General features: G+C 39.0%; 1 protein-coding gene across 1 annotated transcript; it reads left to right on the top strand.

The window, feature by feature from the left end:
• Positions 1-21,361: 21,361 nt before the first annotated feature.
• Positions 21,362-22,811, top strand: LOC106094984 (aminomethyltransferase, mitochondrial). The gene has a single exon (XM_059361041.1). It carries the CDS (start codon positions 21,473-21,475, stop codon positions 22,718-22,720), a length of 1,248 nt encoding a protein of 415 aa, XP_059217024.1. The 5' UTR covers positions 21,362-21,472; the 3' UTR covers positions 22,721-22,811.
• The last annotated feature ends 1,604 nt before the right edge of the window (positions 22,812-24,415 follow it).

A 24,415-nucleotide genomic window follows, 5' to 3' on the forward strand; every position in this document is an offset into this window, starting at 1 on the left:
TCAGAAAACTCCCTGGGAATAAACTCCCAGGGAATTAATTTCTCTCTCGAATAAAATTCTCCTATTCTGATTGAATAGGGAGAGAAAAATTTTGGGAGAGGCAATTTCGAATTTTCGAAATTTGCTTCAGCTGTTTTATTTTGGCTAAACATTTGACTGTTATTTTTTGAAAAAAAAGGAACATAAAAAATAAGCAAAAAGAAGTTATAAAGGTTACTAAAAAATTTTACAAACATGTTTAGTATTGCTTTTTTAATGTTCGTTTTAATTTTTGTATTTTAATAGTGCACAATTGTGGCCTACAGCTTGTCACCAGCTCGTCCGTGTTGTGAAAACAACTTTCCGTGTTCATCCAACAATCGTTGGCTAAATTAGATGCTTCCAGAGTGGTCTGGTGGACAGAAAAATAGATTAATTGTGTCGTGCTGTCCCTGGTTACATGCGGGGCACATATCCTGAATGTTGGCGTTTTTCCTTGCCACAAGGAGTTAAGGGGGCTTAATTGTAATATAGAGGTTTGCTTCTTCTCGTCGTCATAAATGCTTTGGTGGTCTGCCTGATACGCCGCTTTATCTAAAGGCCTACTTTTATGGGGCTATAACTTGAAGATCTAATCGACATTTCCGGGCGACGGTTGGCACGGCTGCTGGACATAGTGCTGCCGAAAAGCGATTAATGGATTTATTCCTACTCCAGTGGAGTAAACGTTGCCAAATGTGGCGCCAAGCATATTTGAATAATTGCCCACGAACATTCCATTATGGAACAGGCAGAAGACTTTTTGCACATCATTGAGTGCCGCCCGATTCTACTTTGAGCTCATTGATGAGGGACATCCTTTTAGTATCCGACTCGGAACGGAGTGCTAATAAAATTAAAAAACTTAAGAAAATCTTCTATGGTGGCTATATGACATATTTAAACCGTGAGAACCTAACAACAATAAAATTCAAAATGTTTTGTCCTAACTCCCTTTTATTTGTTTGGGGGAATTTTTCCCAAGTTTATCGTCACATTCTAACTTTTATATCGATTCAGAATAGCTACTTTTTTCCCTGGGAGATGTTTTCCTTTTTCGAAGTTTGTTTAGAATTGTTATTCAGAAAAGGGGAAAAGGGAATAAACTCCCAAGGAATTGTTATTCAGAATAGGGCTGTAAAATGCCTGAATCTCCTAAACTATGCGTCCTAGAGGGAAATGGGTCATAATTCGTCACTCCACTGAAAATTTCAAATTTTCGCATGAAAACTTTAAAATGGCTGTATATCCTTAACTATGCGTGACTCCACCGAAAATTTCAAATTTTCAATATGAAAACTTTAAATGGCTGTATCTCCTAAACTGCGTCCTAGAGGGAAATGGGCCTTAATTCGTGACAACACCGAAAATTTCCAATTTTCGCATGAAAGTTTTAAAATGGCTGTATCTCCTTAACTATGCGTCCTAGAGTGAAATGGGCTTTAATTCGTGGCTCCACCGAAAATTTCAAATTTTCGCATGAAAATTTTAAAATGGCTGTATCTCTTAAACTATGTGTCCTAGAGGGAAATGGGCCTTAATTCGTGACTCCACGGAAAATTTAAAATTTTCGCATGAAATCTTTGAAATGGCTGTATCTCCTATAACTATGCGTCCTAGAGGGAAATGGGCCTTAAATCGTGACTCCACCGAAAATTTAAAATTTTCTCTATGAAAAGTTTAAAATGGCTGTATCTCTTAAACTATGCGTCCTAGAGGGAAATGGGCCGAAATTTAAAATTTTCTTATGAAAACTTTAAAATGCGTCATAGAGGGAAATGGGCGTTAATTCGTGACTCCACCGAAAATTTCAAATTTTCGCATGAAATCTTTAAAATGGCTGTATCTCCTAAACTATTCGTCCTAGAGGGAAATGGGCCTTAATTCGTGACACCACCGAAAATTTAAAATTTTCGCATGAAATCTTTAAAATGGCTGTATCTCCTAAACTATGCGTCCTAGAGGGAAATGGGCCTTAATTCGTGACTCCACCGAAAATTTCAAATTTTCGCATGAAATCTTTAAAATGGCTGTATCTCCTAAACTATGCGTCCTAGAGGGAAATGGGCCTTAATTCGTGACTCCACCCAAAATTTCAAATTTTCGCATGAAATCTTTAAAATGGCTGTATCTCCCTAACTATGCGTCCTAGAGGGAAATGGACCTGAATTTGTGACTCCACCGTAAAATTCAAATTTCGCATGAAAACTTTAAAATGGGTGTATCTCTTAACCAAGCGTCCTAGAGGGAAATGGGCCTTAATTTGTGACTCCACCGAAAATTTCAAATTTTCTTATGAAATCTATGGACCTTAATTCGTGGCTCCACCGAAAATTTAAAATTTTCGAATGAAATCATTAAAATGCCAGTATGGCCTAAACTATGCGTCCTAAAGGGAAATGGGCCTTAATTCGTGACTCCACCGAAAATTTAAAATTTTCTCTATGAAAAGTTTTAAATGGCTGTATCTCCTAAACTATGCGTGCTAGACGGAAAAGGGCCTTAGTTCGTGACTCCACCGAAAATTTAAAATTTTCGCATGAAAACTTTGAAATGGCTGTATTTCCTAAACTATGCGTCCTAGAGGGAAATGGGCCTTAATTCGTGACTCCCCCGAAAATTTCAAATTTTCGCATGAAAAGTTTTAAATGGCTGTATCTCCTAAACTATGCGTGCTAGAGGGAAATGGGCCTTAATTCGTGACTCCACCGAAAATTTAAAATTTTCGCATGAAATCTTTAATATGGCTGTATCTCCTAAACTATGCGTCCTAGAGGGAAATGGGCCTTAATTCGTGACTCCACCGAAAATTTCAAATTTTCTCTATGAAAAGTTTCAAATGGCTGTATCTCCTAAACTATGCGTGACTGCACCGAAAATTTAAAATTTTCTCTATGAAGGGTTTTAAATGGCTGTATCTCCTAAACTATGCGTGCTAGAGGGAAAAGGGCCTTAGTTCGTGACTCCACCGAAAATTTAAAATTTTCGCATGAAATCTTTAAAATGGCTGTATCTCCTAAACTATGTGTCCTAGAGCGAAATGGGCCTTAATTCGTGACTCCCCCGAAAATTTCAAATTTTCTCTATGAAAAGTTTTAAATGGCTGTATATCCTAAACTATGCGTGCTAGAGGGAAATGGGCCTTAATTCGTGACTCCACCGAAAATTTCAAATTTTCGCATGAAAAATTTAAAATGGCTGTATCTCCTAAACTATGCGTCCTAGAGGGAAATGGGCCTTAATTCGTGACTCCACCGAAAATTTCAAATTTTCGCATGAAAATTTTAAAATGGCTGTATCTCCTAAACTATGCGTCCAAGAGGGAAATGGGCCTTAATTCGCATCAAATCTTTAAAATGGCTGTATCTCCTAAACTATGCGTCCTAGAGGGAAATGGGCCTTAAGTCGTGACTTCACCGAAAATTTCAAATTTTCGCATGAAATCTTGAAAATGGCTGTATCTCCTAAACTATGCGTCCTAGAGGGAAATGGGCCTTAATTCGTGACTCCACCGAAAATTTCAAATTTTCGCATGAAATCTTTAAAATGGCTGTATCTCCTAAATTATGCGTCCTAAAGAGAAATGGGCCTTAATTCGTGACTCCACTGAAAATTTCAAATTTTCGCATGAAAACTTTAAAATGGCTGTATCTCTTAACTATGCGTCCTAGAGGGAAAAGGGCCTTAATTCGTGACTCCACCGAAAATTTAAAATTTTCGCATGGAATCTTTAGGGAAATCTTTAGGGAAATCTAGGGGGAAATGGACCTTAATTCGTGACTCCACCGAAAATTTCAAATTTTCGCATGAAATCTTTAAAATGGCTGTATCTCCTAAACTATGCGTCCTAGAGGGAAATGGGACCTTAATTCGTGACTCCACCGAATATTTAAAATTTTCTCTATGAAAAGTTTCAAATGGCTGTATCTCCTTAACAATGCCTCCTAGAGGGAAATGGGCCTTAATTCGTGACTCCACAGAAAATTTCAAATTTTCGCATGAATATTTTAAAATGGCTGTATCTCCTAAACTATGCGTCCAAGAGGGAAATGGGCCTTAATTCGCATCAAATCTTTAAAATGGCTGTATCTCCTAAACTATGCGTCCTAGAGGGAAATGGGCCTTAATTCGTGACTCCACGGAAAATTTAAAATTTTCGAATGAAATCTTTAAAATGGCTGTATCTCTTAACTATGTGTCCTAGAGGGAAAAGGGCTTAATTCGTGACTCCACCGAAAATTTCAAATTTTCGCATGAAATCTTTAGGGAAATCTAGAGGGAAATGGACCTTAATTCGTGACTCCACCGAAAATTTAAAATTTTCGCATGAAACCTTTAAAATGGCTGTATCTCCTAAACTATGCGTCCTAGAGGGAAATGGGCCTTAATTCGTGACTCCACCGAAAATTTCAAATTTTCGCATGAAATCTTGAAAATGGCTGTATCTCCTAAACTATGCGTCCTAGAGGGAAATGGGCCTGAATTTGTGACTCCACCGAAAATTTCAAATTTTCGCATGAAAATTTTAAAATGGCTGTATCTCCTAAACTATGCGTCCTAGAGGGAAAGGGACCTTAATTCGTGACTCCACCGAAAATTTCAAATTTTCTCTATGAAAAGTTTCAAATGGCTGTATCTCCTTAACAATGCCTCCTAGAGGGAAATGGACCTTAATTCGTGACTCCACAGAAAATTTCAAATTTTCGCATGAATATTTTAAAATGACTGTATCTCCTAAACTATGCGTCCAAGAGGGAAATGGGCCTTAATTCGCATTAAATCTTTAAAATGGCTGTATCTCCTAAATTATGCGTCCTAGAGAGAAATGGGCCTTAATTCGTGACTCCATCGAAAATTTCAAATTTTCGCTTCAAATCTTTAAAATGGCTGTATCTCCTAAACTATGCGTCCTAGAGGGAAATGGGCCTTAATTCGTGACTCCACCGAAAATTTCAAATTTTCGAATGAAATCTTTAAAATGGCTGTATCTCCTAAATTATGCGTCCTAGAGAGAAAAGGGCCTTAATTCGTGACTCCATCGAAAATTTCAAATTTTCGCATCAAAACTTTAAAATGGCTGTATCTCTTAACTATGCGTCCTAGAGGGAAATGGGCCTTAATTCGTGACTCCACCGAAAATTTCAAATTTTCGAATGAAATCTTTAAAATGGCTGTATCTCCTAAATTATGCGTCCTAGAGAGAAAAGGGCCTTAATTCGTGACTCCATCGAAAATTTCAAATTTTCGCATCAAAACTTTAAAATGGCTGTATCTCTTAACTATGCGTCCTAGAGGGAAAAGGGCCTTAATTCGTGACTCCACCGAAAATTTCAAATTTTTCGCATGAAATCTTTAGGGAAATCAAGAGGGAAATGGACCTTAATTCGTGACTCCACCGAAAACTTAAAATTTTCGCATGAAATCTCTAAAATGGCTGTATCTCCTAAACAATGCGTCCTAGAGGGAAATGGGCCTTAATTCGTGACTCCTCCGAAAATTTCAAATTTTCGCATGAAAACTTTAAAATGGCTGTATCTCTTAAAGTATGCGTCCTAGAGAGAAATGGGCATTAATTCGTGACTTCACCGAAAATTTCAAATTTTCGCATGAAAACTTTAAAATGGCTGCATCTCCTAAACTATGCATCCTAGAGGGAAATGGGCCTTAATTCGTGTCTCCACTGAAAATTTAAAATTTTCGCATGAAATCTTTAAAATGGCTGTATCTCCTAAACTATGCGTCCTAGAGGAAAATGGGCCTTAATTCGTGACTCCACCGAAAATTTAAAATTTTCGCATGAATACTTTAAAATGGCTGTATCTCCTAAACTATGCGTCCTAGAGGGAAAAGGGCCTTAATTCGTGACTCCACCGAAAATTTCAAATTTTCGCATGAAAACTTTAAAATGGCTGTATCTCCTAAACTATGCGTCCTAGAGGGAAAAGGGCCTTAATTCGTGTCTCCACCGAAAATTTCAAATTTTCGCATGAAATCTTTAAAATGGCTGTATCTCCTAAACTATGCGTCCTAGAGGAAAATGGGCCTTAATTCGTGACTCCACCGAAAATTGCAAATTTTTGCATGAAAACTTTAAAATGGCTGTATCTCCTAAACTATGCGTCCTAGAGGGAAATGGGCCTAAATTCGTGACTCCACCGAAAATTTCAAATTTTCGCATGAAATCTTTAAAATGGCTGTATCTCCCTAACTATGCGTCCTAGAGGGAAATGGGCCTTAATTCGTGACTCCACCGAAAATTTCAAATTTTCGCATGAAAACTTTAAAATGGCTGTATCTCCTAAACTATGCGTCCTAGAGGGAAATGGGCCTCAATTCGTGACTCCACCGAAAATTTAAAATTTTCGCATGAAATCTTTAAAATGGCTGTATCTCCCTAACTATGCGTCCTAGATGGAAAAGGGCCTTAATTCGCATCAAATCTTTAAAATGGCTGTATCTCCTAAACACTGCGTCCTAGAGGGAAATGAAATCTTTAAAATGGCTGAAAATTTAAAATTTTCGCATGAAAACTTTAAAATGGCTGTATCTCTTAGCTATGCGTCCTAGAGGGAAAAGGGCCTTAATTCGTGACTCCACCGAAAATTTCAAATTTTCGCATGAAATCTTTAGGGAAATCAAGAGGGAAATGGACCTTAATTCGTGACTCCACCGAAAACTTAAAATTTTCGCATGAAATCTCTAAAATGGCTGTATCTCCTAAACAATGCGTCCTAGAGGGAAATGGGCCTTAATTCGTGACTCCTCCGAAAATTTCAAATTTTCGCATGAAAACTTTAAAATGGCTGTATCTCTTAAAGTATGCGTCCTAGAGAGAAATGGGCATTAATTCGTGACTTCACCGAAAATTTCAAATTTTCGCATGAAAACTTTAAAATGGCTGCATCTCCTAAACTATGCATCCTAGAGGGAAATGGGCCTTAATTCGTGTCTCCACTGAAAATTTAAAATTTTCGCATGAAATCTTTAAAATGGCTGTATCTCCTAAACTATGCGTCCTAGAGGAAAATGGGCCTTAATTCGTGACTCCACCGAAAATTTCAAATTTTCGCATGAAAACTTTAAAATGGCTGTATCTCCTAAACTATGCGTCCTAGAGGGAAAAGGGCCTTAATTCGTGACTCCACCGAAAATTTCAAATTTTCGCATGAAAACTTTAAAATGGCTGTATCTCCTAAACTATGCGTCCTAGAGGGAAAAGGGCCTTAATTCGTGTCTCCACCGAAAATTTCAAATTTTCGCATGAAATCTTTAAAATGGCTGTATCTCCTAAACTATGCGTCCTAGAGGAAAATGGGCCTTAATTCGTGACTCCACCGAAAATTGCAAATTTTTGCATGAAAACTTTAAAATGGCTGTATCTCCTAAACTATGCGTCCTAGAGGGAAATGGGCCTAAATTCGTGACTCCACCGAAAATTTCAAATTTTCGCATGAAATCTTTAAAATGGCTGTATCTCCCTAACTATGCGTCCTAGAGGGAAATGGGCCTTAATTCGTGACTCCACCGAAAATTTCAAATTTTCGCATGAAAACTTTAAAATGGCTGTATCTCCTAAACTATGCGTCCTAGAGGGAAATGGGCCTCAATTCGTGACTCCACCGAAAATTTAAAATTTTCGCATGAAATCTTTAAAATGGCTGTATCTCCCTAACTATGCGTCCTAGAGGGAAAAGGGCCTTAATTCGTGTCTCCACCGAAAATTTCAAATTTTCGCATGAAATCTTTAAAATGGCTGTATCTCCTAAACTATGCGTCCTAGAGGAAAATGGGCCTTAATTTGAGACTCCACCGAAAATTTCAAATTTTCTTATGAAATCTATGGGCCTTAATTTGTGGCTCCACCGAAAATTTAAATTAAATGGCTGTATGGCCTAAACTATGCGTCCTAGAGGAAAATGGGCCTTAATTCGTGACTCCACCGAAAATTGCAAATTTTTGCATGAAAACTTTAAAATGGCTGTATCTCCTAAACTATGCGTCCTAGAGGGAAATGGGCCTAAATTCGTGACTCCACCGAAAATTTCAAATTTTCGCATGAAATCTTTAAAATGGCTGTATCTCCCTAACTATGCGTCCTAGAGGGAAATGGGCCTTAATTCGTGACTCCACCGAAAATTTCAAATTTTCGCATGAAATCTTTAAAATGGCTGTATCTCCCTAACTATGCGTCCTAGAGGGAAATGGGCCTTAATTCGAGACTCCACCGAAAATTTCAAATTTTCGCATGAAAACTTTAAAATGGCTGTATCTCCTAAACTATGCGTCCTAGAGGGAAAAGGGCCTTAATTCGTGTCTCCACCGAAAATTTCAAATTTTCGCATGAAATCTTTAAAATTGCTGTATCTCCTAAACTATGCGTCCTAGAGGAAAATGGGCCTTAATTCGTGACTCCACCGAAAATTGCAAATTTTTGCATGAAAACTTTAAAATGGCTGTATCTCCTAAACTATGCGTCCTAGAGGGAAATGGGCCTTAATTCGTGACTCCACCGAAAATTTCAAATTTTCGCATGAAAACTTTAAAATGGCTGTATCTCCTAAACTATGCGTTCAAGAGGGAAATGGGCCTTAATTCGCATCAAATCTTTAAAATGGCTGTATCTCCTAAACTATGCGTCCTAGAGAGAAATGGGCATTAATTCGTGACTTCACCGAAAATTTCAAATTTTCGCATGAAATCTTTAAAATGGCTGCATCTCCTAAACTATGCGTCCTAGAGGGAAAAGGGCCTTAATTCGTGTCTCCACCGAAAATTTCAAATTTTCGCATGAAAACTTTAAAATGGCTGTATCTCCTAAAGTATGCGTCCTAGAAGAAAAAGGGCCTTAATTCGTGACTCCACCGAAAATTTAAAATTTTCGCATGAAAACTTTAAAATATCTGTATCTCCTAAACTATGCGTCCTAGAGGGAAATGGGCCTTAATTCGTGACTCCACCGAAAATTTCAAATTTTCTCATGAGATCTTTAAAATGGCTGTATCTCCTTAACTATGTGTCCTAGAGGGACAGGATTCACTGAATAAGGTTAAGCCAAGCGATCAGCCGATATACTTTTTTTTTTAATATTTGGCAGTACTTGGCATTGAGGATGTCAACTTGTTCTCTTTTTACATTCATTCTTTGTTTACGTTTTCTCCTATATGATGACATTTTCAATCGTCAGATTTGACATCCTTAATGATGTTTATGGGGCCTATCCACTTTGTGTTTTTGCATGTGACCTAACCTTCTATTAGTGAATCCTGCTAGAGGGAAATGGGGCTTAATTCGTGACTCCACCGAAAATTTCAAATTTTCGCATAAAAACTTTAAAATGGCTGTATCTCCTAAACTATGCGTCCTAGAGGGAAATGGGCCTTAATTCGTGACTACACTGAAAATTTAAAATTTTTGCATGAAAACTTTAACATGGCTGTATCTCTCAGCTATGCGTCCTAGAGGGGAAAGGCCCTTTTCGTGACTCCACCGAAAATTTCAAATTTTCGCATGGAATCTTTAGGGAAATCTAGAGGGAAATGGACCATAATTCGTGACTCCACCGAAAACTTAAAATTTTCGCATGAAATCTTTAAAATGGCTGTATCTCCTAAACTATGCATCCTAGAGGGAAAAGGGCCTAAATTTTCGCACGAAATCTTTAAAATGGCTGTATCTCCTAAACTATGTGTCCAAGGGGGAAATGGGCCTTAATTCGCATCAAATCTTTAAAATGGCTGTATCTCCTAGAGGGAAATGGGCCTTAATTCGTGACTCCACCGAAAATTTAAAATTTTCTCTATGAAAAGTTTCAAATGGCTGTATCTCCTAAACTATGTGTGCTAGAGGGAAATGGGCCTTAATTCGTGACTGCACCGAAAATTTAAAATTTTCTCTATGAAAAGTTTTAAATGGCTGTATCTCCTAAACTATGCGTGCTAGAGGGAAAAGGGCCTTAGTTCGTGACTCCACCGAAAATTTCAAATTTTCGCATGAAATCTTTAGGGAAATCTTTAGGGAAATCTAGGGGGAAATGGACCTTAATTCGTGACTCCACCGAAAATTTCAAATTTCGCATGAAATCTTTAGGGAAATCTTTAGGGAAATCTAGGGGGAAATGGACCTTAATTCGTGACTCACCGCAAATTTCAAATTTCGCATGAAATCTTTAAAATGGCTGTATCTCCTAAACTATGCGTCCTAGAGGGAAATGGGCCTTAATTCGTGACTCCACCGAAAATTTCAAATTTTCGCATGAAATTTTTAAAATGGCTGTATCTCCTAAACTATGCGTCCTGGAGGGAAATGGGCCTTCATTCGTGACACCACCGAAAATTTCAAATTTTTCCATCAAAAATTTAAAATGGCTATATCTCCTTAACTATTCGTCCTAGAGGAAAATGGGCCTTATTTCGTGACTCCACCGAAAATATCAAATTTTCGCGTGAAATCTTTAAAATGGCGGTATCTCCTAAACTATGCGTCCCAGAGTGAAATGGGCCTTAATTCGTTACTCCACCGAAAATTTCAAATTTTCTCTATGAAAAGTTTTAAATGGCTGTATCTCCTAAACTATGCGTGCTAGAGGGAAATGAGCCTTAATTCGTAACTCCACCAAAATTTCAAATTTTCGCATGAAAAATTTGAAATGACTGTATCTCTTAAACTATGCGTCCTGGAGGGAGATGGGCCTTAATTCGTGACTCCACCGAAAATTTCAAATTTTTGCATGAAATCTTTAAAATGGCTGTATCTCCTAAACTATACGTTCTAGAGGGAAAAGGGCATTAATTCGTGACTCACCGAACATTTTAAATTTGCGCATGAAAACTTTAAAATGGCTGCATCTCCTAAACTATGCGTCCTAGAGGGAAATGGGCCTTAATTCGTGACTCCACCGAAAATTTCAAATTTTCGCATGAAATCTTTAAAATGGCTGTATCTCCTAAACTATGCGTCCTAGAGGGAAATGGGCCTTAACTCGTGACTCCATCGAAAATTTCAAATTTTCGCATGAAATCTTTAAAATGGCTGTATCTCCTAAACTATGCGTCCTAGAGGGAAATGGGCCATAATTCGTGACTCCACCGAACATTTTAAATTTGCGCATGAAAACTTTAAAATGGCTGTATCTCCTAAACTATGCGTCCTAGAGGGAAATGGGCCATAATTCGTGACTCCACCGAAAATTTAAAATTTTCGCATGGTAACTTTAAAATGGCTGTATCTCCTAAATTATGTATCCTAGAGGGAAATGGGCCTTAATTCGTGACTTCATCGAAAATTTCAAATTTTCGCATAAAAACTTTAAAATGGCTGTATCTCCTAAGCTATGCGTCCTAGAGGGAAATGGGCCTTAATTCGTGACACCACCGAAAATTTCAAGTTTTCGCATGAAAACTTCAAAATGGCTGTATCTCCTAAACTATGCGTTCTAGAGGAAAAAGGGCCTTAATTCGTGACAACACCGAAAATTCTACTGAAAATTTCAAATTTTCTCATGAGATCTTTAAAATGGCTGTATCTCCTTAACTATGTGTCCTAGAGGGAAATGGGGCTTAATTCGTGACTCCACCGAAAATTTCAAATTTCGCATAAAAACTTTAAAATGGCTGTATCTCCTAAACTATGCGTCCTAGAGGGAAATGGGCCTTAATTCGTGACTACACTGAAAATTTAAAATTTTTGCATGAAAACTTTAAAATGACTGTATCTCCTAAACTATGCGTTCTAGAGGAAAAGGGCCTTAATTCGTGACAACACCGAAAATTCCACTGAAAATTTCAAATTTTCTCATGAAATCTTTAAAATGGCTGTATCTCCTTAACTATGTGTCCTAGAGGGAAATGGGCCTTAATTCGTGACTCCACCGAAAATTTAAAATTTTCGCATGAAATCTTGAAAATGGCTGTATCTCCTAAACTATGTGCCTAGAGTTAAATGGGCCTTATTTCGTGACTTCATCGTAAAATTTAAAATTTTCGCATAAAAACTTTAAAATGCCTGTATCTCCTTATCTATGCGTCCTAGAGGGAAAAGGGCCTTAGTTCGTGACTCCACCGAAAATTTAAAATTTTCGCATGAAATCTTTAAAATGGCTGTATCTCCTAAACTATGTGTCCTAGAGGGAAATGGGCCTTAATTCGTGACTCCACCGAAAATTTCAAATTTTCTCTATGAAAAGATAAAAATGGCTGTATCTCCTAAACTATGCGTCCTAGAGGGAAAATGGCCTTAATTCGTGACTCCACCGAAAATTTTAAATATTCGCATTAAATCTTTAAAATGGCTGTATCTCCTAAACTATGTGTCCTAGAGGGAAATGGGCCTTAATTCGTGACTCCACCGAAAATTTCAAATTTTCTCTATGAAAAGATAAAAATGGCTGTATCTCCTAAACTATGCGTCCTAGAGGGAAAATGGCCTTAATTCGTGACTCCACCGAAAATTTTAAATATTCGCATAAAAACTTTAAAATGGCTGTATCTCCTAAACTATGCGTCCTAGAGAGAAATGGGCCTTAATTCGTGACTCCACCGAAAATTTCAAGTTTTCGCATGAAAACTTTAAAATGGCTGTATCTCCTAAACTATGCGTCCTAGAGGGAAATGGGCCTTAATTCGAAACAACACCGAAAATTCCACTGAAAATTTCAAATTTTCTCATGAAATCTTTAAAATGCCTGTATCTCCTAAACTATGTGTCCTAGAGGGAAATGGGCCTTAATTCGTGACTCCACCGAAAATTTAAAATTCTCGCATGAAATCTTGAAAATGGCTGTATCTCCTAAACTATGCGTCCTAGAGGGAAATGGGCCTTAATTCATGACTCCACCGAAAATTTCAAATTTTCGCATGAAATCTTTAAAATGCCTGTATCTCCTAAACTATGCGTCCTAGAGGGAAATGGGCCTTAGTTCGTGACTCCACCGAAAACTATGCGTCCTAGAGGGAAATAGGCCTTAATTTTGCATGAAAACTGTAAAATGGCTGTATCTCCTAAACTATGCGTTCTAGAGAGAAATAGGCCTTAATTTCGCATGAAAACTGTAAAATGGCTGTATCTCCTAAACTATGCGTCCTAGAGGGAAATGGGCCTTAATTCGTGACTCTGCCGAAAATTTCAAATTTTCGCATGAAATCTTTAAAATGGCTGTATCTCCTAAACTATGCGTCCTAGAGGGAAATGGGCCTTAATTCGTGATTCCACCAAAAATTTGAAATTTTCGCATGAAATCTTTAAAATGGTTGTATCTCCTTAACTATGCGTGCTAGAGGGAAATGGGCCTTAATTCGTGACTCCATCGAAAATTTAAAATTTTTGCATGAAATCTTTAAAATGGCTGTATCTCCTAAACTATGCGTTCTAGAGGGAAATGGACCTTAATTCGTGACTCCATCGAAAATTTAAAATTTTCTCTATGAAAAGTTTCATGAAATATTTAAAATGGCTGTATCTCCTAAACTATGCGTTCTAGATGGAAATGGGCCTTGATTCGTGACTCCACCGAAAATTTCAAATTTTCTCTATGACAAGTTTCAAATGGCTGTATCTTTTAAACTATGCGTCCTAGAGGGAAATGGGTCTTAATTCGTGACTCCACTGCAAATTTCAAATTTTCGCATGAAAACTTTAAAATGGCTGTATCTCCTAAACTATGCGTCCTAGAGGGAAATGGGCCTTAATTCGTGACTCCACCGAAAATTTAAAATTTTTGCATGAAATCTTTAAAATGGCTGTATCTCCTAAACTATGCGTCCTAGTGGGAAATGGGCCTTAATTCGTGACTCCGCCGATAATTTCAAATTTTCGCATGAAAACTTTAAAATGACTGTATCTCCTAAACTATGCGTCCTAGAGGGAAATCGGCCTTAATTCGTGACTCCACTGACTCCACAAAATTTCAAATTTTCGCACGAAAACTTTAAAATTGCTATATCTCCTAAACTATGCGTCCTAGAGAGAAATGGGCCTTAATTCGTGACTCCACCGAAAATTTCAAATTTTCGCATGAAATCTTTAAAATGGCTGTATCTCCTAAACTATGCGTTCTAGAGGGAAATGGGCCTTAATTCGTGACTCCATTGGAAATTTCAAATTTTCGCATGAAATCTTTAAAATGGCTGTAACTCCTAAACTATGCGTCCTAGAGGAAAATCGGCCTTAATTCGTGACTCCACTGAAAATTTCAAATTTTCGCGTGAAAACTTTAAAATGGCTGTATCTCCTAAACTATGCGTCCTAGAGGGAAATGGGCCTTAATTCGTGACTCCACCGAAAATTTCAAATTTTCACTTGAAATCTTTAAAATGGCTATTTCTCCTAAACTATGCGTCCTAGAGGGAAATGGGCCTTAATTCGTGACTCCTCTGAAAATTTCAAATTTTCGCATGAAATCTTTAAAATGGCTGTATCTCCTAAACTATGCGTGCTAGAGGGAAATGGGCCTCAATTCGTGACTCCACCGAAAATTTCAAATTTTCGCATTAAAACTTTAAAATAGCTGTATCTCTTTAACTATGCGTCCTAGAGGGAAATTGTCAAAATTTCACTCTGAAAATTTTAAAATGGCAGTATCGCCTAAACTATGCGTCCTAAAGGGAAATGGGTTATAATTCGTGACTCCATCAGAAAATTTAAAAATTTGTCTCTTGATTTTTAAATTAAATAGGAACCCTGCATTATTAAAAAAAAACAAGAATGTCCTTTCACGTCCTTGATCCCTGCTAATGATCCTAGACTGCTACCCGGGTACGTAAGCTCTTAAACAGTTTGAATGTTCTTTGTCTTCATATTAGAACCATTATTTCGATGCGATCCGTTGTTAAAATTAACAAAATGTGATGAGGTACATAGAGATTTATTTTATAGCCATTCAGTGTTTATTTACGGTAATTATGCCACTTTGTACAATACCATTTGACCTATCCATTTATAGTCGGTCTTAATTAACACATGTTGAAGTGTTGTCTGATGGAAGAATTTGAAACAAGTTCGAGGTATAAATAACAATTAAGCTAAGAAATATATGCGAAAATGTTTTAAAATGAAGCCCTCCGCTACCAGATTCGAAAAGACGACTAAACACGAGCTGGAGAATCGAACAATTTAAGATTGGGTATGGATGCAATGAAGAGAGGACTAATCTCCTCATTTCCTCGTGACAAGCTTAGTTAGGAAGTGACAAAGCCAATTTTTCACTTAATTTAAGATTTAGCAAAGCCATTATAATAATTAATAACAATTACTTAATAATTCTTTAATCTTGCCTGTTTTATGAATGTGGTTTTGTTTATTTGGAACGAAATATTCATTCCAAAAGATACCGCGCCAAATCATTTAATGTGCTTTTGAAACGACCCGTATTAGGTGTTACTTCTATAAGAACATAACCGATTGAAAACCCACATTCAGGTGTTTCTATTGACACTTTTTTGACAGCATCTCATTTCAAATATGAGCTCTGGTATGGTGAAATACTGCAGTTAAGGGGACCGGTATAATGGAGTACGGGATGATCCAAAGCCTGGCCTGCATCAGACTTGAGTGGGCTCTGGCGGTTTGTATAATTACATGGAGAATATGTGACCATAGGTTGAAACAACAACATCGTCATGGTAATGGGAGTGGAACATTGTAACGGACCGACAGGATTTAATGTGGACTACGAGCAAGAAGACGTTGAACGTCTGGGTTTGAGTCAGAAAAAATTTTAAGCGGTGGTTATCCCCTCTTAATGCTGGCTACATTTGTGAGGTACTGCCATGCCATGTAAAAACTTCTGCCCAAAGAGGTGTCGCACTGCGGCACGCCGTTTAAACTCGGCCTTGAAAAGGAGAACCCTTATCATTGAGCTTAAACTTGAAAATCGGACAAAATCGCAAAATCGGACAGAAGTTTTCCCCTGGTCATTTATGGAATGTTCATGTGCACATTTGCATTTGAATCTTGCGAGCTAGGAATAGCTTTTAATTTTGTGGGAATTATTTTAGGGTTGCAAAGGAGAGTGATGATTTTGTTGGCAGTTTTGTACCTTCCTGAACTTGGACATGTGCTGCGAAAACTGTTTCATTCTAGGCAATTGGGGCAACAATGTTTAAGAATACAACCATTTGATTTTTTTCAGGAGTTATAAAAGGATACTGACTTGGTGAGGATGACGAGGAGATGATCGACTACTTGCTTGGTTCATGGTCGGATCTCACACAGACTTTCGTTGAAACGTATCTTTCAACAAGTTAAAAGGCGTTAAGTTCAGCCGGGACGATCTTTGGATACCCATCACCACATGTAAACCACCTTTCGTCATAATCCGGTGAAAAATGGATAATTTATGCCCCCCCATAGCAGCTATATCAATATATGGCCCGATTTGCACCAAATTCGACACGGACATTGAGTGGTCTAATAAGTCATTAATCAATTTTGTAGAACCAATATTAATTTTTTGGGAGCCATATCCAAATATAGACAGATCTGAACCATATACGATACGGACGTCTAAAAGTCCAAAACCTTAAATCGCGAGATCGGTCTATATGGCATCTATATCCAAATCTGAACCGATCTGAACCAAATTGCATAGATATGGTCTTACATAACTCACTATCCCAAATTTTGGCAAAATCGGTCAATAAATGCGCCTTAATGGGCCCAAAACCTTAAATCGAGAGATCCGTCTATATGGCAGCTATATCCAAATCTGGACCGATCTGGGTTAAATTGAAGGATGTCGACACAACTCACTGTCCCAAATTTCAGCAAAATCGGATAATAAATGTGGCTTTTATGGGCCTAAGACCCTAACTCGGAGGATCGGTCTATATGGCAGCTATATCCAAATCTTGACCGATCTGGGCCAAATTGAAGAAGCATGTCGAAGGGGCTAACACAACTCAATGTAACAAATTTCAGCAAAATCGGATAATAAATGTGGCTTTTATGGGCCTAACACACTAAATCGGCGAATCGGTCTATATGGTAGCTATATCGAAATCTTGACCGATCTGGGCCCAATTAAAGAAGGATGTCGAAGGGCCTTACTCAACTCACTGTCCCAAATTTCAGCAAAATCGGATAATAAATGTGGCTTTTATAGGCCTAAGACCCTAAATCGTAGGATCGGTCTATATGGGGGCTATATCAAGATAAAGTTCGATATAGCCCATCTTCGAACTTAACCTGCTTATGGACAAAAAAAGAATCTGTGCAAAGTTTCAGCACAATATCTATATTTTTAAAGACTGTACCGTGATTTCAACGGACAGACGGACGGACATGGCTAGATTTTTACGCTGATCAATAATATATATACTTTATAGGATCGGAAATGGATATTTCGATGTGTGGCAAATGGAACAACAAAATGAATATATCCCCATCCTTCGGTGGTGGGTATAATAATTATACAAGACGGGACAGGTTAGCACCACACGGACTTTAAGGTCTGATTTGTGCGTTGTTGATCGCTGTCACGAGAAGCTGTGAACTACCGGGCGCGTCGACAGGTTGCGGATAGTGGAATGCTCCATATGGAGTGCCTGCAAACGGCAGTCGCGATCAATCAGCGGTATTGAGCGGAGAGTCTCAGTGAGAGTTCGGGCGGCACCGGCTCCTGCACAAATACTGAGTGGCAATGATGATCGATACGACAAGGCGAGTTGTTGGCAACTTTAAATAACCATTGGCCATGATGTTTCCGCGGTGATCGGTCCCTTGGACCGGAAACAGCTTGATCACCGTTAAGAGCTAGATGAGGATCGCCACCTCCACATATAGACATATGTGAAGGTGGCGAGCGGAGAGTCTCAGTGAGAGGCCGGGCGGCACCAGCTCTTGGACAAATACTGAATGCCTAAGATGCTCTATAGAACAAGGCCAGTTAATGGCGGCTTAAGTAACCAATGGTGATCATGTTTCAGCAGCTGTCGGTGGTATAGACTGGAACGAGCTTGCTCTCCTATAAGAGCTTGACGAGGATCGCCACCTCCACATGAAAATGTGGCTACAACAACAGCAACAACTGGTTCTGCCTGCCTTGAGTTCATCACTACCTCCAGCAGATCATAAACATGGATTACCGTAGTCACTATACATAAATGCAATTTTGTCCATGAACATTCCATTAGGGAACAGAGGCTAACTTCTCACATATCAATAAGTGCTGTCCGATTCAAATTTTAGATCAATGATAAGTGACCTTCGTTTTATAACCGAGTCCGAATGGCGGGTCGCAGTGCTACACCTATTTGAAGAAAAGTTTTTACATGGTTTCTATGCATGGGCATTGTGCCCTACACATATCACAAGCATGAGGAGGGGAAACCACCGCTAAAAATTTTTTTCTGATGTTTTCGTCCGGACATTCCTTAATGGAATGTTTATGATAAAATTTGCATTTATGTGTAGTGACTACGGTAAGTGCTGCTGTTCTTGTGCTTCATATCTTACGGAATCCAAAATTTCGGTCAAATCGGATGAAAATTGCGCCCTATTAAGGCTCAAGAAGTCAAGACCCAAGATCGGTTTTAGCGTGCTTTCGACAGACGGCCGGACGGGCGGACATACGGACGGCCTGACAGACAGACGGACGGACATGGCCAGATCGAATTAGAATGTCATGACGATCATGAATATATATACTTTATGGGGTCTTAGATGCATATTTTGACGTGTTGCAAACAGAATGACGAAATTAGTAAACCCCATCCTATGGTGGAGGGTATAAATCTGAGGCATATATAAGCACGAATGTCGAAAGCCTAACATAAGTCTTTGTGTCCGATTTCAGCCAAATCGCATAATAAATTTAAATTTAAATTAAAGAAAAATGTTGAGGGGCCTAACACAACTCACTGTTCCAAATTTCGGCGAAGTCGGACAATAAATGCGCCTCTTATGGGCCCAAAACCTTAAATCAAGAAATCGGTTTATATGGCAGCTATATCCAAATCTGGACCGATCTGGGCCAATTTAAAAAAAATATGTCGCCGGGCATAATTCAACTCATTGTCCCAAATGTCAGCGCTATCGGACAATAAATGCGCCTCTTATGGGCCCAAAACCTTAAATCAAGAGATCGGTCTATGTGGCAGTTATACCCAAATCTGGACCGATCTGGGCCAAATTAAAAAAAATATGTCGCCGGGCCTAATTCCCAAATGTCAGCGCTATCGGGCAATATGTGCGCTTTTTATGGGCCCAAAACCTTAAATCAAGAGATCGTTCTATATGGCAGCTATATCCAAATCTGAACCGATCTGAGCTAAATTATAGAAAAATGTTGAGGGGCCTAACACAACTCACTGTCGCAAATTTCGGCGAAGTCGGACAATAAATGCGCCTCTTATGGGCCCAAAACCTTAAATCAAGAGATCGGTCTATGTGGCAGTTATATCCAAATCTGAACCGATCTGAACCAAATTGCAGAAATATGGTGAAGGGCCTTACATAACTCACTGTCCCAAATTTTGGCAAAACCGGTCAATAAATGCGCCTTAATCGGCCCAAAACCTTAAATCGAGAGATCCGTCTATATGGCAGCCATATCCAAATCTTGACCGATCTGGGCCAAATTGAAGAAGCATGTCGAAGGGGCTAACACAACTCAATGTAACAAATTTCAGCAAAATCGTATAATAAATGTGGATTTTATGGGCCTAACACACGAAATCGGCGAATCGGTCTATATGGCAGCTATATCCAAATCTGGACCGATCTGAGCCAAATTGAAGAAGGATATCGAAGGGCCTAACACAACTCACTGTACCAAATTTCAACAAAAACGGATAATAAATGTGGCTCTTATGGGCCTAAGACCCTAAATCGGCAGATCGGTCTATATGGGGGCTATATCAAGATATTGTCCGATATAGCCCATCTTCGAACGTAACCTGCCTATGGACAAAAAAAGAATCTGTGCAAGGTTTCAGCTCAATATCTTGATTTTTGAAGACTGTAACGTGATTGCAGCAGATAGACAGAAGTCTATCTAACTTCTTACGACGATAAAGAGTGTATGTAAAGAGTGATTTTTTAGCCATTATCTTTTTGGCAACACTCGTTTAAACAACTGATTCACGTGTCGTGTTTTGTTTCACTGTCAAACATCTTCAGTTTGGTCTATAATTTAACCATGAATCGTCTTACAAACGAACAACGCTTGCAAATTATTGAATTTTATTATCAAAATGCGTGTTCCGTTAAGAAAATTCATCGCGCGCTTCTTCTTCTTCAGCGACGAAGCTCATTTTTGGCTCAATGGGAGGTAAATAAGCAGAATTGTCAATTTTGGAGTGAAGATCAGCCGGAAGCATTGCAAGAGCTACCAATGCGTTCAGAATAAGTCACTGTTTGGTGCGGTTTATGGGCTGGTGGCATCATTGGACCGTACTTCTTCAAAGATGATGCGAATCGTAACGTAACTGTGAATGGTAGATGATATCCAACTTTTTTTTTTGCCCAAAATGCAAGATCTTGACTTGCATGACATGTGATTTCAACAAGACGGTGCCACATAGCACACCTAACAATGGGCCTATTTAGAGGCGAGTTCGATGAACATTTTATTTTACATTGGCCGCTTAGATAGTGCAATTTAACGCTTTAGACTATTTTTTGTGGGGCTATGCTAAAGCTCATGTCTATACAGACTAGCCCGCTTCAATTGACGCATTGGAAGACAACATTGAAGCATTTATTCGTGAGATACCGGCCGATATGTTGGAAAGAGTATGCCAAAATTGGACTAAGCGGATGGACCATTTGAGGCGCAGTCAACATTTGCATGAAATAAACTTCAAACATTAAATTACATGGACCGTACTATCAATTCAAATAAAGATTTCTTGCATTTTTCTGAATTTCATGTATTTTTTTGTAAAATCTTTCCTATAGCTCTGAAAAAATCACCCTCTACTTTATGAGGTCTTAGATCAATCTTTCGATGTGTTGCAAACCCTTCGGTGGTGGGTTTTTAAAAAACTCTTAAAGACTTCGGTTTGCCCTAATTATGCCCATTACTGTTATAATCCCTCCATTTAAGCAGCACACACATCTCCCTCCATAAAGCCAACCGGCATTTCTTCAGTTCATTGATAATCGTTCGAGTGGAGAGACGAACGAACTTATGTCAATAATCAAGATCGGAATAGTGAGTGTAAAATGGACACAAGAAAAAACAAAAGCATCATCGAATGGGATGCTGATAAGCAAGTGTCGTTCATGACATTTCTTATCAGCTGGCTCCGGGCCCCCTTCCCCTGTTGCTAGTTTTGTTTTTGTTGCTTTTTTCTGAGTGTTTCCAACCAGAGACCACATAAAAAACCACACCACTTTAAATGATCGGGAGGAAAGTAATCTACTGTTGCGGCTTACCACCTCAGTAGTAGGCCATAGTTTGAAAGGAACACAACAAATTAACAATCGGTAGGAAATTTTGTGCCCATATCGAGTGGAAATGATAAGAACGGCTCTCGCGCAACACCTTGGCAGATCTGCGACACTTCTTCCTTCATGTGTGGGAGGGGCGCGACTATTTGCCTCTGCTGGCTCGGCAGGCGAACGTACCGCCTTGTACGACTTCCATGTGAAGCATGGAGGCAAAATTGTTAATTTCGGTGGTTATTCTCTGCCAGTGCAGTATGCCGATCAGGGCATTGCCGCCTCGCATGTACACACCCGCAAATTCGCCTCTATATTCGATGTTTCCCACATGCTACAAACTTACATACGTGGCAAGGATGCCATCGAGTGCATGGAATCGGTGTGCACGGCTGATATTCGGGGTGCCGGCAATGGCACTGGCTCTCTGACCGTTTTCACCAATGACCAAGGCTGTATTTTGGACGATTTGATTGTGACGCGGGTTCAGGATGATTTGCTCTATGTGGTCTCAAATGCTGCCATGAAGCAACAGGATATGGGTATAATGGAAGCTGCCGTTAATAGTTTCAAGGGCAAAGGCAAGGATGTGAGCATTGAGTTCCTGCGTTCCGATGACCAATCGCTGATAGCCTTGCAAGGACCCACCGCTGTGGCCGCTCTGTCTCAGGTGGCCGCTGGAGATTTGTCCAAATTACACTTCATGAACACCATGGTTACGGAGGTGGCCGGAGTCAAAGATGTTAGGATCACACGTTGCGGCTATACCGGTGAAGATGGCGTCGAGATTTCCGTAACCTCCAGCCAAGTGGAAACCGTCACCGAGGTGCTGCTGTCACAGACCAAGCAGCAGGTAAAAATGGCCGGTTTGGGAGCTCGTGACTCTTTGCGCCTTGAGGCTGGTCTCTGTCTGTATGGCAGTGACATTGACAACAAGACCTCACCCATTGAGGCAGCCCTTGCTTGGTTGGTGGCCAAGAGACGCAGAGCCGAAGAGAATTTCCCCGGGGCCAATATTGTCAATCAGCACCTAAAGCAAGGCGTACAACGTCGACGCATTGGCTTGACCATGAGTGCCTCCGCTAAGCCACCGCCAGCCCGTGCCGGAGTTGAGATCTACAAGGATTCCCAGAAAGTGGGTCACATTACCAGTGGCTGTCCCAGTCCTTCGTTGGGTTTCAACATTGCCATGGGCTACATCAAGGAGGAGTTGAAGAAACCCGGCTGCGCGGTCCAATTGAAGATACGCGACAAATTCTACGATGCCCAAACTGCCAAAATGCCATTTGTTAAGACTAATTATTATGTTAAGCCAAAACAATAGCCCCGGCTTTGCGACAGCCTCAACGACGGCTTTTAATTGAATGTGAAATATTTAACGGCAATAAAGAAGAAAACGATATCACGATAACAGAGCTGTCAGTGTCTCACTTTAATTGAATTTATCTTGATGGTAGGCTGCAATTTATCTCAATCGCTTAGTTGGGTGGTTGAGTCGTGGTGTCGAAAGGGAGGGGCGAAAGGGCAAATGGTGATTAATCACTGGAGTGTAGCAGGTGATAATTGTAACATTGATCAGTGGTGATTTATATCTCGCAAAATTAACTTTGACACTTATTGATGTGTGTTTCGGGAACAAGAAATGATGGAATTTTCGTTGTTAGATATTCCGAATAATGTGAACATTTTTTATTGTCTCTATGGGCGAGAGGCAACTACGTATATTCCAAAGTCTATAAAGTCAATATCTAGAAAAGTTTAGATTTGGATGGATAAATGTGACCGATTTTAGCAAAACCTTTGGTGGATGAGAACACGCCTATGATACAATGACGGAAAGTCCCAAAAGAGATTTTTGAAAATGACCAAGTTTGAACGATAATGTTTACAAAAAAGACTATTTGGCAAAATTTGTCATTGAGTTAGTTTTCCTTAAATTTGAAACTCAAATTTGCGTATAAGCTGCAATTCATTTATTGGCATATAAACTCAGTGCCTGCATAGAAGAAACCGATTTCTTTGGATTTACCCATTTGGACAGTTTTTGTTATTTAAACAACAACAATGGACCATACTTGTTCTGATTGTATTCAATAAATTTGCTGTTAAGCATGCTTAAATATTTTTTTATTTTCGAAAATGTCTTGCAAATCATCAAACGAGTTGTAAAATGAATAGAATTCTGAACAGCCGTATTAATCGTACCAACAACAGCCAAATTGGTCAGATGTTTAATTTAAAATTACGCCTATTAGTGTCAATATTATATGATGGACACAATTGTCAAACAGAAGTCTAAAGCAAACAGAAGTCTTTAGAAAATAAAAGACAATACCAATTTTTGATTTCTGGGCTCGGGGAGATGAGAATATTTGTTAAAAAATGGCTAAAAAAAGTTACGGCAATTCTTTTTTAAAATGCTATTGCATTTAATATAATAAAATTAACAAGTAAGAGCGTGCTAAGTTCGGCCGGGCCCAATCTTATATACCCTTCACCATGGATGCATTTGGCAAGTGCTTTGAACGACATCTTTTTATAGACAAACAAAGGATAATGGATAAGGAATTGCTATGCTATTTGAGCTATACCAAGTTATGAACCAATTGAGGCCATACTTGGCTTGGCTGTTGGACATCAATGTAGGATTCATTGTGTAAAATATCAACCGAATCTTATAATAGTTGCGCCCTCTATCGGCTCAAGAAGTCAAGATTCGAAATCGGTTTATATGGGAGCTATGTCAGGTTATGAACAGATTTAAACTCTTCTTGGTACAGTTGTTGCTGGTCATACCAAAACACTTCATGCAAAATTTCAGCCAAATCGGATAATAATTACCCCCTCTTTCGGCTCAAGAAGTCAAGTTCCGAAATCGATTTATATCGTAGCTATATCAGGTTATGAACCGATTTGAGCCATACTTGACACAGCTGTTAATGATCAAATCAAAATACTTCGTTCAAAATTTCAGCCAAATCGGATAAGAATTGGGCCTTAAAGTGGCGCAAGAAATAAA

Source organism: Stomoxys calcitrans, chromosome 1, assembly GCF_963082655.1.
Source record: "Stomoxys calcitrans chromosome 1, idStoCalc2.1, whole genome shotgun sequence".
Classification (NCBI taxonomy): domain Eukaryota; kingdom Metazoa; phylum Arthropoda; class Insecta; order Diptera; family Muscidae; genus Stomoxys; species Stomoxys calcitrans.

What these genes read in the sequence shown, in the direction of transcription:
- LOC106094984 (XM_059361041.1), top strand. Translation starts at nt 21,473, where the DNA reads ATGATAAGAACGGCTCTCGCGCAACACCTTGGCAGATCTGCGACACTT.